This window comes from Boleophthalmus pectinirostris, unplaced genomic scaffold, assembly GCF_026225935.1.
Source record: "Boleophthalmus pectinirostris isolate CB_2022bp ecotype Guang Dong unplaced genomic scaffold, ASM2622593v1 HiC_scaffold_2, whole genome shotgun sequence".
NCBI classification, from domain to species: domain Eukaryota; kingdom Metazoa; phylum Chordata; class Actinopteri; order Gobiiformes; family Gobiidae; genus Boleophthalmus; species Boleophthalmus pectinirostris.
Genome location: NW_026571152.1, coordinates 24591875 through 24605868, shown reverse-complemented (window position 1 = coordinate 24605868; position 13994 = coordinate 24591875). Strand labels below are relative to the sequence as shown.

General features: G+C 37.8%; 1 protein-coding gene across 1 annotated transcript in view; it reads left to right on the top strand.

Moving 5' to 3' along the window:
• The window catches only part of syt9b (synaptotagmin IXb), a 47087-nt gene that overhangs the window by 32844 nt on the left and 249 nt on the right, over positions 1 to 13994 (top strand). The window contains exons 5-7 of the mRNA XM_055155958.1: positions 7951 to 8071; positions 8872 to 9043; positions 9859 to 9988. Coding sequence (XP_055011933.1) covers positions 7951 to 8071; positions 8872 to 9043; positions 9859 to 9988 — 423 coding nt within the window. The remainder of the gene's footprint in view (positions 1 to 7950; positions 8072 to 8871; positions 9044 to 9858; positions 9989 to 13994) is intronic.

The window sequence follows — 13994 nt, the reverse complement described above, 5'->3', positions numbered from 1 at the left end:
TATTTGGAACGCAGTGGCTCGCACGTTAGCTATGTCCATTTATATATACAGTCTATGGTCTCACATAATAAGTATGTTATATAGGCTTAGCTTGATTCACCTGACCTCGCAGCATTAGGATTCGTTCGCTCGACGGTAGGCAGGTACTTTTTTATTTAACCAATCGTTGCTATTTGGTCGTGACATATGTAATGTGCCAAATCCCATAAGAAGAAAGGCAATAACACCTTTCCCCTTAATAAAATTCACCAAACATTCTCTTTGTTCCGGCTTTAAATCCTCGATCTCAGGAATCGTTGCCAACACAGAATATATGGCTTCATCTACATCCATCTCGACCACTTTGTTTACTGTTGTGCTGTACCACAAAAGGGACCCAGACAGGTGCTTCAGTTTGATGTCATGGCTTCACAGCTCTTCGCTGATTGGCAGGTGCATGGTCTACAACTTCCGGGGTTCAAATGTCTAGTGTATTCCAATTCCTGACCTAGTTGCTGGAGAGAAATGAAATTGAGTAGAGGCACTAGGTGGCGCCAGCCTGGCTATTATAGGCCTGTCATGGTAACAGATTTTGAAGTATGCTATACTCTTGATCGAAATATAGATGATGAATGATTATATTGAAATCAAACCATAAAGCAGAGTTATCTTCCAAAAAGTATTCTAACAGTACAATATTATTATATATGAGCTTCAATAAATAAACAGCAGAATTTAACACTTTAGTACTTACTTTGAATCAGTAATGAGTCATAGATGTTATTTTTTCAACCTCCTACTGGTCAAATCTTATCATAGTACAGAATCTTTTATTTACTTATTTGTTTATCTTTTAGGTCTGTCAAGGAACTGCAGATTACATGATTACATAATCAAAAAAATGCCTTCCTGGCTAATTCTGGCATATTTAAAGAAATGTTCATTAATATGTCACTGAAATAAATAAAATAAAATAAAAATAACAAAAATTTTCCCATTAATGCCACGATAAAAAGTAAAAAGTAGCCACGATAAATATTGAACCCCCCAAAATATTGTTTCATCTGTCACGTATTGAACGATAAATTGATTTAGTAATTACTGTGACAGGCCTATGTCTCATACAGGTTAGTTATATTATTATTTTTAAAAACCTGTATATAAATCATATTATTTTCCACTGGTTTCACTTTGTATGACATTTGTGACTATAATCAAACATAGATAAACAATATGGTTTGAATGGTGTAATTGTATATAGCCTGGAGTGTGTTTCTCCGTGTGTCCCCTGCAGAACTAGGCTGAGTCCCCATAGACCACACGAGGGACCCAGCTCTGGTCCAGTCTCCTGCATGTGTGTGCATTAATCATGGAGCGACACTGTATCCAGCCCTGGCCATATGCACGCACATCTAATATGGAGATCATGTGGAGGATTCTTCAGCACTACACCTGGATTTACTGTTATGTTATTGTCGTTATATGAGATTAGATGACATTAGCAGCAAGGCAAAGAATATTGTCTTCGTGACTACTTACATGTTGGTTAGATGATCAAGAATTTATAATTAGCCATAAAATACAATCATATTTTGAAAGCTATTGGCTTCATGAAATGCATTAGTTTTACAAAGGTGCAACAGTATCTGTATCTGAAAAGCACTTTTAAAAACAAGGTTTAGAAAGTGCTGTACAGTCAGCAAAGAACAATAATACAAAAAGCATAAAAATTGTATACAGAAAGCATACAAAAACAGACAATGAGGTGATCAGATATCAATTAACAGAATAATCAAAAAGGTGCACTATTTAACTTTTTGGTTAGGGGTCCATCACCTGCTTGTTTCTATGGATATGTCATTGCTTTTTCAGGAATATGACATTAAACAGCCAGAGTATGACATTAGCTTTACCTTAGATTAATTTTTGCAACGCTGAAATGCTGAAAAAGAGGATTTAATTTGCTCTTTAGTATAGGTCTGGCCCGCACCTTTGCAGTAATTACAAGAGCAGAGATTAAAGCTATTTTTAGTCAGCCTTTTCACCACAGTACCTGTTAATTATTTATAATTATCACCACGGATAACAGCGCTATCGATCTGGATCTCTTTAATAATCACAAAATATTTATTAAATGGAACGATTTTGCACCAGACTAATGTGGTTGTTTATCTTCTTAAGGTTTTAGATCTAGAGCAAAATTAAGAGCTCAAGACATGGTTAACCTGCAGCCCCTGTAACTGATCCATATTATTGAGCGGAGTTTGACTTGAATGTAATTAGGCCTCTGATATATGAGGTCAGCCTGTGTCTAAGTGTGTGTGTTTGTTTAATTCACTAACGGGCTGCCCATTTCCCAACAATGACAAATAGCAGTGTACAACAAGCTCTTGTCCTCCCATTTGCCCTTATTGACTGAGTGAGTAATATGACGCCCTGAGAGGTGAGCTGGTGTGAGAGGGGCAAACCTGCATGTAGTATATTGACGAAAGAGGCAGCATAAATATTAGTAAGGGTCTGCTTAGTCACAACCTCTTTAGATATATGAAGTAGAGGTTGAACAAGACCCAATTCCCACAAGATGAGATTTTTAAAGATTTGTAATAAATATATTGTCCAATCTGGTTCGCAGTACTGGCCTGACGATTTTTATTCTATTCAGAGAGCACATATTATTTTCTGATCCATGTTATAATGTTGTTTCGTCATCAAAACATACCCATACTTTTGTTTTGTTTCAGTTACATATGTTTGACACACTTATCCTACATATTTTGGCTTTGAGTTTTTCTCTTAAATGGAAAGAGAATACAGGAAGTGCTTCATTGTCTTTTTAAACTCCACACATTCACTAGAATCATTTGGATAATTTCAGCCCTGGAATTTCCCATATCTAATGAACTAGGTGAAAAGTAGCTGTTAACTTGAAAACTACAGCTACAGAGAACAGAACTTTTTGAGCTTTGGAGGCGTAGACAGGCTGGTAATAAAATGTTACTCAAACATGTATGAATGAAACAAAACACAAATCCAGGTATGTTTTGAAGAGACAACAACATTCTGACATGGCTTAAAGCTCTCAAGAGTTAGCTTTAATACTTTTGTTGTCATTATAGGGCTGTGTTTTGGAACTAAAGCTCTTGAGAAGGTGTAACTCACTAGCACTTAGACAAACTTCACTGATCCACTGGACACAGCAGCTCACACGTTGCAATTTATTATAATAACAAAGAGTAAAAATATGAATGGTAATAATTAGGGATGTAACAATAACCAAAATATCATCATATCAAATGTCTCACAATAAAATCGTGGACTGTCACAATATATTGAATTACAAGTTCTTATAAACATAGGGAACTACATGTCCCATGATTCATTTCAGTGCAAACAACATGAAGAGATATGTTTTTACTTGAATTCTTGGGATTATGGCGGAAATAATTCACACTAAAATTTTGTCATTTTATTATTTATTTAGTATTTTAAAAGCAAAAAAAAATGTCCCATATACAATTATATCAGCCTCTCCACAATATTGCAATAAATATCATACCGTGAGATGCATATCGTGATAATATCGTATCGAGAGATTTGAATATCGTTACATCCCCAATAATAATAAATAAATTCTCAGTAAATAGCAAAAAAGATCGCAAGAGACAGGTGTCAATAAGGCATAATTATATAAAAGTTATATAATATGTTTTATGTAGGAAAATAATCCCTTGACATACCAGGCGTGGGTGCAGTCTGTAACGTCACCACACCAAATGATCACAAGATGAACATTTTCATAGATGAGAAAATACTTCCAGATATGCTTAATTTTACACATTCAAAACATTTTTCTCAAAGCATTTATAATAATGCGGACTTTAATTAATTGTATCTCATAACAACTTCCATAAAAGTACAGAATCCAATTACTTACAAACAGAGGGGTGCCTAAACATTGGTCTTTGAAGTAGGTGCTGTCGTGACTAGTAAGGTTATTGTGCACTAGGGTCTCATTTTGGGTTTTAAATGATTGTCAATGGTTGTAAAGCGGTGTTAAATGTTCTTTTGAACCATTTGCTAAAATGTCCTCAGGTAGGATAGAATAATAATAAAGGCTTTAAAGGCAAAATTGACTCTTGTGAGCTTTATAATCTTGTTACCTCTTTAAAAACATACCTTAACTTGTGTTTTGTTTCATTCACACATGTTTAAGTAACCCTTATTAGTCTGTCTTCATCTCTAAAGATCAAAATCCACCTTGTGATGTCAAGAAGCAGTAGTTTTCAACAGCTACCTTTTACCTTTTCTCCAATACAGATTTGAAATTCCAGGGCTGAAATCATCCAAATGATTCTAATGAAGGTGTATGAAGGTGATCAGAAACTACTTTAAAATTGACTTGACTATACTATCCCTGATCTCATTAACTGATCTCATAGATTTAATTCAACCCTTTTTTCCCTTAAAGATGGATTCAGTAAAGTGGGAGAAATAAGTCTTGCTCGTGTTTGGAGCCTTGATGAGATTCTTGATAAGCCCTGCACGCTGTCGGGGGTGAGACAGTGCCTCTTGAGTAATTGGACTAGATGGACAGTCCACACTCTGTCTTCTGTATTGGGGCCCTTGGAGCGGAGCCCTAATTTCATTGACTAAGAGTATAGTGACCATAATGCTGACCACAGGCTGTACTGGAGTGCTCATAAGAGTAGTGAGCCACACTCTATCGTCTGCAGACCTGAGTGATGGAAGTAGATCATATTATCAGAGAGAGCCTGAGGATTGGTCTATCACTACACACTGCATTTGTAATACAATATAATGTGTGTGAACTTAAGACAAGGCATTGGCAAGGTCCGTGCTGGTCTGTTTGCTTTGAGTGTCGACCCAGTCTGACCCAGGGTAGCTGTGTGTACTGTTGTAGCATTGCACCACCGTTAAAAGGCCCATATTATGCAATTTTCTGATCTAAGTTCTCATTTTGTTTCCTAATCAGAAACCTGGAGATGTGTTTTGTTCATTCTCACATGTTTCACTGTTCATGGTTCACACAAATCCTAGTTCTTCCTTCAAACACAAACCACTCTGTTCCATCTTGTGATGTCTTTTGGTAACACAGGAAGTGCTCTAGTGTGTTTTTAAACTCCAGACACCTTCACTAGAAACTTTTGGATGACTTCAGCCCTGGAATTGTCAATTTCTACCAAACTATAGGTAAACGGTAGCTGTTAACTTGTCACTTCATGACATCACAAGGTGCAACAGAGCATTTAGAGGTTAATAATGCAGGATTACTCAAAGATATGTCAGTAAAAAACAAAACACAACTCCGAGTCTGTTTTTAATGAGGTAACAATTATAACATGAATAAAAGCTCACATTACTTACTTTGTCATAGTATAGGAAAATAAAATTCAATGTTAAGTGTCTGAGAGTCAAAAGTAGCATTATATACATCAAATGCTTTATAATTTGCACAAATATCTTAACTGTAGTGTGGTATTGTTTATGTTATTATGTTAGAAAAGTATAAAGTATAAGCCCATTAAATCCAACTGACACTTGGTTGTATACGTATGGTGTCTGTTTGTGTTCCTATCTCGTCAAGGTCTAAATATTTGCCAAATTGAAATTCCTTTATCAGAAAATATATTACCTCTAACCCGGGCAGGCAACCATACAACTGAGTCTGAGTCTTTGAAGGTCAAGATGAGGAGCTTGATTAAAGTATCTCTTATAAAAATGAAAAGAATCCATAAAACCTCTTTCCAATTTATGCTACAGTTGATGACTAACACAATCAACATAGGGGCTCCGTGAGACATGGGAAGTACATATATGCAATGTCATAGACAGTACCACGTCAACAGCACCTGTCTCACTTTAGTTTTTACCCTGCTGTCTCTGTGTTGATATGACACTGGTGATGGATCAGCTCATAGTTTTGATATGATTTGCTGCAGTGTGCATGAAGCTGTCCCCCCACTGAGACCCTCTCCTGTCTGCCACAGTTTTCCTTAATCAGAGATCGGATGTGTAATCACCACAGGCTCTCCCCTCACGTAACCTCTCACATTCAAGGAGACAGGTGTGGTGACATTTTTCTATTTCAAAATACCACCTTTCAAAGCCTGTCGCACAAAGCCCATTTCATATGTTTGCAGCCTGATCTCTGTTCGGAAATCTTGCTGGTATAAAATAGTCATTAGCATGGACTAGTAATTGCCACTTCAGATTCAAATATTTAAGGCTAAGCAAGAATTTTGATTTGATAATAAGCAGAGTGTGTGAATATCTGGCACCACACAGAGAGCTGAGTCATGTCTCATACAGGTGCTCTCTAAAATGACACTTCCAGATTTTCTGCGACTAAAAATAAGAAATAAAGAGAGAGAAGGGCTCAAGCATTACTATAAATTATGCATATTGGTGCAATCTGGCTTCTGCTTTTTTGTCAGTGTTGGGACTATAGACTGTATAAAGAATTGGACTATAGGAGTGTGACGTCCCATGGTGTTCGGCTTCAGTCAAATGAAGCTCACAGAGGTTAGCAATTATAGGAGAGATTTGAAGCCAGGTCCGTATTAAGAATAGGAATTTATTTACGGACAAATTAGTGAAATAAAAACACAAGGATCATTTTAAGACCAAAATGACAAGTCTCACAGCAGCAGTTACAGGGATGTGTTCCAATGTAAAATCAATTGGAAACAGAATTGATGGAGCCAGAAGCGCCCCCATGAACACTTCCTGTTTGGAATGCAGTGGCTAATGGGTTAGCTATGTCCTTTCATATTTACAGTCACATATACACCAGATGCTCTTCCTATCAAAATTGACCAAATGGGACTTAGAGCAAGCAATGTGAATGACATGTAAGGCTTAAACTTGAACCTAAGCCAATAATAACTTGTGCACTATATAATTTTTTGTTTTTTTTTGGGTCAACCATCTGCTTGTCTCCATGGATATGTGATTGCTTTGCCAGGAATGTTCCTTGTGATCTTGCGTTTATTCACTTTTTTTTGTAACCTGGCTTTGTGATCTGCTAGTTTACATGGAGATAGATAAATTTAATGCCATATTGTGGACTATTTTGGGCTAGATAGTTTCATCAGTCTCATGGAAGTTGTGTGTTGAAAGTAAACAGTATCATGCAAACTACATAAACAATGGCATTAGATTTGCCAGTGTTAACAGATATAAGAGATTTTTTCAGGTTGCGCAGCTCCCTCCCGTGGCTTCACACATTTTTTTCCATATGTGTTAATTGGGGAAAGGCTTGTGAATGAATGTGTGTTGGTTAAACAGAAATAGACTCAACGCGTTTGAACACGTGCTGTTTTACACTGTGCGACGTGTGCCCAGCCTGGAATACAGTGTCATGACCAAGTTGTGACACGACTGGAGGAGACAGCTCATTAGAATGGGGAGCGATTCTGCCTTAGAAATAATAGGCCAGAGACTTAAAGTAATATTTAAAGTCTGACGTGTTTTTGAGCAGTCCTGTCACTGGGACAAAAACAGTGGACTTTCAGTGAATGAGAGTGAGTATTACTGGTACATACTTTCAGTTCAATCTAACTTTATTTAGGACATTTTATAAACAAGGTAGCTTCCAAAGTGCTGCACATAGTCAACAGAACTGTATACTATATCTATATACATAAATTCATAAACTATATAGCAACAGGATTACTGTAGGAGTCAGTTTTTGGATATTTTGTATGAGCTTCTGGCACAGTGGAAGGGGCCAAGCGAGTGTATAGTTATATATAAAAAAAAGTTAACATGATCAAACAATCTGAACTCTCTCAAACACATGCAGGACAAATATTTAAAGTTGCATTAGGTTTCATAGTGCGCTAAGAGACATTATCAGGCTAAAATCAAAGTCAAGTCAAGATGCCGAGATGGAAAATTCTGTACTGAGTCTATGAACTGGTTTTGATCAGCTGCTTATGTTGTGTTCAGGACAATGTGGACCTGGGGGAGCTCATGTTCTCACTGTGCTATCTCCCCACGGCTGGCAGACTCACCATCACCATCATCAAAGCCAGGAACCTCAAAGCCATGGACATCACTGGAGCCTCGGGTTAGTACATTAGAAACAACATTCTTGTGCTTGCTGTTGTTTTTTATATGTGCTTTTGAACAGTGATTTTATGAAACACACTTTAAATGTCCTATATTACACAAAACTAACACCTGTGTGCTTTTAGTCATGTTTGAATGTTGATGAATGTTGTTGAATAAAAAGAAACAGAAAACGCACACCAAGATTCCTGCAGAGGTGCAAATGCAAGGAGTAGCCAGATCAGCGTGAAAAAATGCCGAAACGTTATTTTGTTAATAAAATAGTATTTGGACATCGGCCAACCGAGTGTGCTATGCATTTTTTCACCATGAATTGCATTGTTGAAACACAACTCCAGGTATGTTTTTGATGAGGAAACAACATTATAAAATAGATCAGACTTGTTAGTAATTGCCTGTACTATTATATACATCTATTATGTTTTTTGTAATTAAAATTTTCTACAATACTCTTAGACGTTTTTTTTCCCTAGGTTTTATATTCTGTACCTTTAACTTTAGCTGCTTTTAACTTTTGTATTTTTATTATATAGACTTTTGACTAATATTATTTGAAAGTTCTTTTACTTGGCAGAATTCAGGATGTGGTAGTTCTTTCACATCACATTCAGAATCGAATATTGAAATTTTGCATCAAAGGAAAAAAAAAGGAAAGGAAACATGAACATAGAGCGTGTTTGAGAAAATGAAAAAAGATGGGAGCTAGCTCATGTGGGATATGTCAATACAAGATTTTTGAATCTTTGTGAGGCTTGTGTGTGTTGTGAATATCATTATTTTTCACCTTATTCTGAGCAGATCCGTATGTGAAGGTGTCCCTGATGTGTGAGGGCAGACGACTGAAGAAGAGAAAAACTTCCACAAAACGCAACACTCTGAACCCAATCTACAACGAAGCCATTGTGTTTGATGTCCCGCCGGAGAACATAGACCAGATCAGCCTGCTCATAGCTGTCATGGATTATGACAGGTCAGTGCTGCAGTCACACTCAGCCCCTGAACCACACAGGGAACATTAAACAGACAAATGTAAACAAATGCAATAGGATCAGTCTTTCTCTTTATATATCTTTGCTCAAAGGTTCTATATAACACAAATCTGACTCTTGTGAGCTTTCAGCCATGTTAAAACACTCTCAAAAGCATACCTGGATTTGTGTTTGGTTGTATTCACACATGTTTGAGAAATCCTGGTTTATTACGAGAGTACATCTACATCTCTAAAGCTTGTGATGTCATGTAGTAGTTTTCAAGTTAAGAGCTACCTTTTACCTTCAGTACTGGCAATTCCAGAGCTGAAATTATCCAAATGATTGTAGTAAAGGTGTATGGAGTTTAAAAAAAACTGTGAACCACTTCCTGTATTACGACATGAGATGAGTGTTTTCTCTTTGAGAGAATTCACTGTAAATATGCAGGGATTGAGTGTTAAACATCTGTGAATGAAACAAAACTGAACTCACAACACAACATTATAACATAGATAAAAATATAGTGTGAATATACAGTGAATCAAGATATAAAGCAAGATAGCGACTGCATTCCCCCAGTGCCGGTTAGTGCATATGCAGAATCTTCCAAGGAACCTTTGACAAGCACTTGTTTCTAATTGTAGCAAATTTGCAACATACCCAAATTTCTTTTATTTTTTTGCTATAGTCAAATTAATAATCTCAACTTAATTTACCAATTTTTAGAATTAAAACTAAATATTCCTTATTAATGTAGTTGTAAACTGAAACTCTCTGTGCGTCTCTGTGTTGTAATACCTGTGTTGTCCTGCAGGGTGGGCCATAACGAGGTGATCGGGGTGTGCAGAGTGGGCAGTGAGGCAGAGAGCCTGGGCCGGGACCACTGGAACGAAATGCTCTCATATCCACGCAAGCCAGTCGCACACTGGCACCCGCTCATAGAGGTCAGCCATGTTGGTTTTTGGGTTGTATTAACATTTACAGTGACAAAACAGACAAGGTCATTTGTATTTAGCTTGATATCACAAAAGTAGCCCAAATTATAATGGCTGGATTACCTTGTCCACACCAGGACCACACAGTTTTCACAAAACTTCACAAAGATGAGTGGATCTGGAGTCGAATCCCATCTCCCTGATTTCAGATGATGATCAATCAGGCATGATTGACAAGTGGATTAACCAATCAGAAAGATGCTCAATCCGTTCGCGTCAAAAACTAATTTGGCTGCTTACCTGTAAAAAATAAAATAAAATATAAAACAGCATAGGTTTTCTCAGAATGTTTAGTTTAGTTTATTTAATGAGATAGGGACAGCGCACAATATACATTAAGCTTAACAGGAGAGATGTTATGGTGTCAGTGCTAATTTCCACCTGTAGCCCCTGGGCATGTTGATGTTATAGTTTATAAAATCAAACATACAAAGAGAATGTCTTTATAATGACCGGAGCATCATCACAATTCTGTATCATCATTCTCACCCAGTTCTCTCAGCATCTTAAAAACATCATCCTACCATCCATTCAATTCATTCACTCTAGAACATCACACTCTCTTCAGACACTCATCAGTCCACATTATGGGTGCAGGTTTGGTTTGAAAGGAGCCATTGTTTCACCAATCAAAGCATCAAACACATTTTTATCTTGGGTAAAAGAAGTTATTTATTTTATTTTGAAGGTTACAAGAATTTTGGAAGGGAGGTGTCTCTGCATTTGAGGGACATGTACTTCAAATAAGCAGCTGTGGTTGGACTGTCTCAAGTTTGGACGGAGACTTTTCCATTCTTTGGTTCGATTTTAGACCCAAACAAAATGTAGAAGGGACTGGCTGGTCAGGCAAATGGTTGGCAAGTCAAACTCAGCAGAGACTTGAAATTAATTCTGCTTCTGTTCAGCTGAAGGGGTCAACAAAAAAGTGCATGTAACAGCATGTGCCTTTGCCTTTTATTAATATTGATAATAATAATAATAGATTTGTGCTTCTGCATGCTTGCCGTGTAGAGCATTATTGCCCCAGCAGAGCAGCCCTCATAGACATCATTATGTTGACCACAGGAGGTCTCTGTATTGCTCATTAGCACAGAGGACCAGACGTGAGGAATAACACTGCAGCTAATGAACATATACCTTGATGACATCTCGAACTGCAATCAGGCCAACGGCATAATCAGCATCTGTTGATTTTACACTTGTTAAGGTACTGCTCCCATAAAGACATGCACACGACAATTATGACGAATCAGGTTTAGAATTAGAGTCACTAACCGCCAATTTCCAACAAACATGCCTAATGCGTTATCTTTAAAGGAAGAGGACAAGATACCAGAGTGGCCTAGCCAAAGAAAAGCCATAACACCAGATGCAGACTTTTAATTATTGTACAGCAGTCAGATTAGTTGTATTAAGGGTCCTGTATTACACAAAATTAATTGTGAGCTTCAGGCCATATTATAATAATTACCTCATCAAAAGCGTACTGGAAGTTGTGTTTTGTTTCATACATGCTTGAGTAATCCTGGTTTATTAAGTCTGTCTAAATCTCCAAAGCTCAAAATGGTCTGTTCCACCTTGTGATGTCATGAAACAGTAGTTTTCAAGGTGGAGCAGTGTGTTTTCCGTTTGAGAGAAGAGCTCAGTATGCAGTTTTACATGTGTGAATGAAACAAAACACAGCTCCAAGTACGTTTTTGATGAGAAAATAATATAACAGATCAGAAAATGACGTAATATCGCCCTTTAAGTTAACTTTGTGTCTCACATTTAGCTTGCTCATGTCACTCACGTAACTGTTCTCCAATCCTTCTCTTCAGTGACAGTTATTGTAGATGTTAAATTTCTCAAAACATTTTAACATATTATTTGAACATAGATTAGAAAATAGTGTAATATGTTAGTGTTAATGTCTGTTAATCATAGTGTCTCTGAGGTGCACCTTGGCTGCTCAATGAGTAGAGGGACCCAGAAACATGAAACCAAAGATATTGTGATAGTATGGCCCATTCCAGTCTAGTCCAAACCAGTCTGAATATGCTTCTGTTGTATTACACCTCTGATGACAAAACCCAAGATAACAAGGTCTGAGTTAGCAGTGTGGAGCTGGCACAGCACAAAAAATGCAATATCTCCACCACCTTTCCTTCCCCTTCCTTTCACACCCAAAATTGTTAAAATTGTCAGTATAGTGGCTCAGTGTTACTTGTACCTTCACCAAACCATTGTCTTGATGATTCAGAAACTCCTCTACACCAAGCTTCAGTGGCTCTTTACTGTAAACTGCAGTGACCCTCAAACCGTAGTCCGAGAGATTAATAATTCATCCGTTTGAACACACAAATACACATACAGATGCACACGCTGGCAGGAGAAGTCCCTGGACTCATCTCAAGCCAGTGGAGAAGCTATTGAGCGGAAGAAAAGGAAATGTAGAAAGCCCCCCTCGCTTGTCCCCTCTTTGTCGCCGATCTGGACACTGAAAAAACAGGAGTGGGCTCGCTGCGGGGACCACTATCACAAAAAATGGGCTCCCAGCGTTTCAATTCACACCGGTGCTTTACTAACACCAGAGCACGGGTCAAAATGTCGTACATCTCCATGGTAACCTGCGCACAGGTGAAAATGTAGGCCTGCTTTTTGGAAGTTGGAAAGTGTTTGCTGAACAAAAAGTCTAGAATGAAAGAGTGTTTCTGCAGATAGACTTTGGCACAATGTCAGAGTACAGTATTGGTAATAGAAAGCGTTTGTGGTTTTTAATAACAGCTCATATAAACAGACTGCTTGAGTTATTCCACAAACCAAAACCATTAAGTCAGTTTCAGCACAGAGAGCTGATGTAACAGTTCTGCCAAAGAGTTGTAGATGCAGACCTAGTATCCCTGACCCTTCAGCACATACTACACAAGAATGTACCTCTATTTATTAGTTTATGCTGTTGAAAAAAATGTAAACTTCTGTATGCAGTTTAAGGCAACTTCTTTAAAAGGTTATTAAAGGTAATAAAGATCATTTCAAAAGGTTTATTATTGTTTTTTACTTCGCTCTCTCTTTTTTTTTTTTTTTTTACGAGGAACACATCAATTAGCCTGATTCATCAGCCGGTTCCACTTTGTGGAAACCGTTGACTTTACAGCATTAGGATTCGTTCGCTCGATGGTAGCCAGGTACTTTTTCTATTTAACCAATCTCTGCTATTTGGTCGTGACGTTTGTAATGCGCTGCTAATGAGGCTAACTGGTATATTAAGCTTTTCCCAAATCTCGTAGGAAGAAGTACAATAAAGTCTTTCCCCTTGATAAAATTCACCAAACAGTCTTTTTGTTCTGGCTTATATCCTCAATCTTGGGAATCATTGCCATCACAGAATCTATAGCTTCGTCTACATCCATCTCGACCACTTTGTTTACTGTTGTTCTGTACCACAAAAAGGGACCCAGTCATGGCTTCACAGCTCTTCGCTGATTGGCCAGGGTGCAGTCTACAACTTCCTTGGTTTTTGCAAACCACCTAGTATATTCTGATTCCTGACCAAGTCACTGGAGAGAAATGAAATTGAGCAGAGGCACTAGGTGGTGCCTGCCTGGCTACATGTCAACAACATAGGTTAAAGATTGCAGGCTATATACAATCACCAGATAAATTGCTGGACACAGGGCAACAGAGTGATAGAGTGTTTGTCCACTGATCTAGAAGGTTGGGGTTGGAATGCCACTCTCGACATTAAAATCACATTCCTGGGAAAGTGATCAGATCCACGGACACACAGGTTGGCAGTGCAATTCCAGCTCCCACAGACGAATGCTGTCATGTCCCTGGGGAAGACACTTTATCCACCTTGTCCCCAGTGTCTGTGCCTGTGTGTGTGAATGTGTGAATGTGTGAATGTGAGTGGTTCCTTGATGTAAAGCACTTCCTCTTTGAAAGTGGAAAAGTGCTAAATAAAAATGTGACT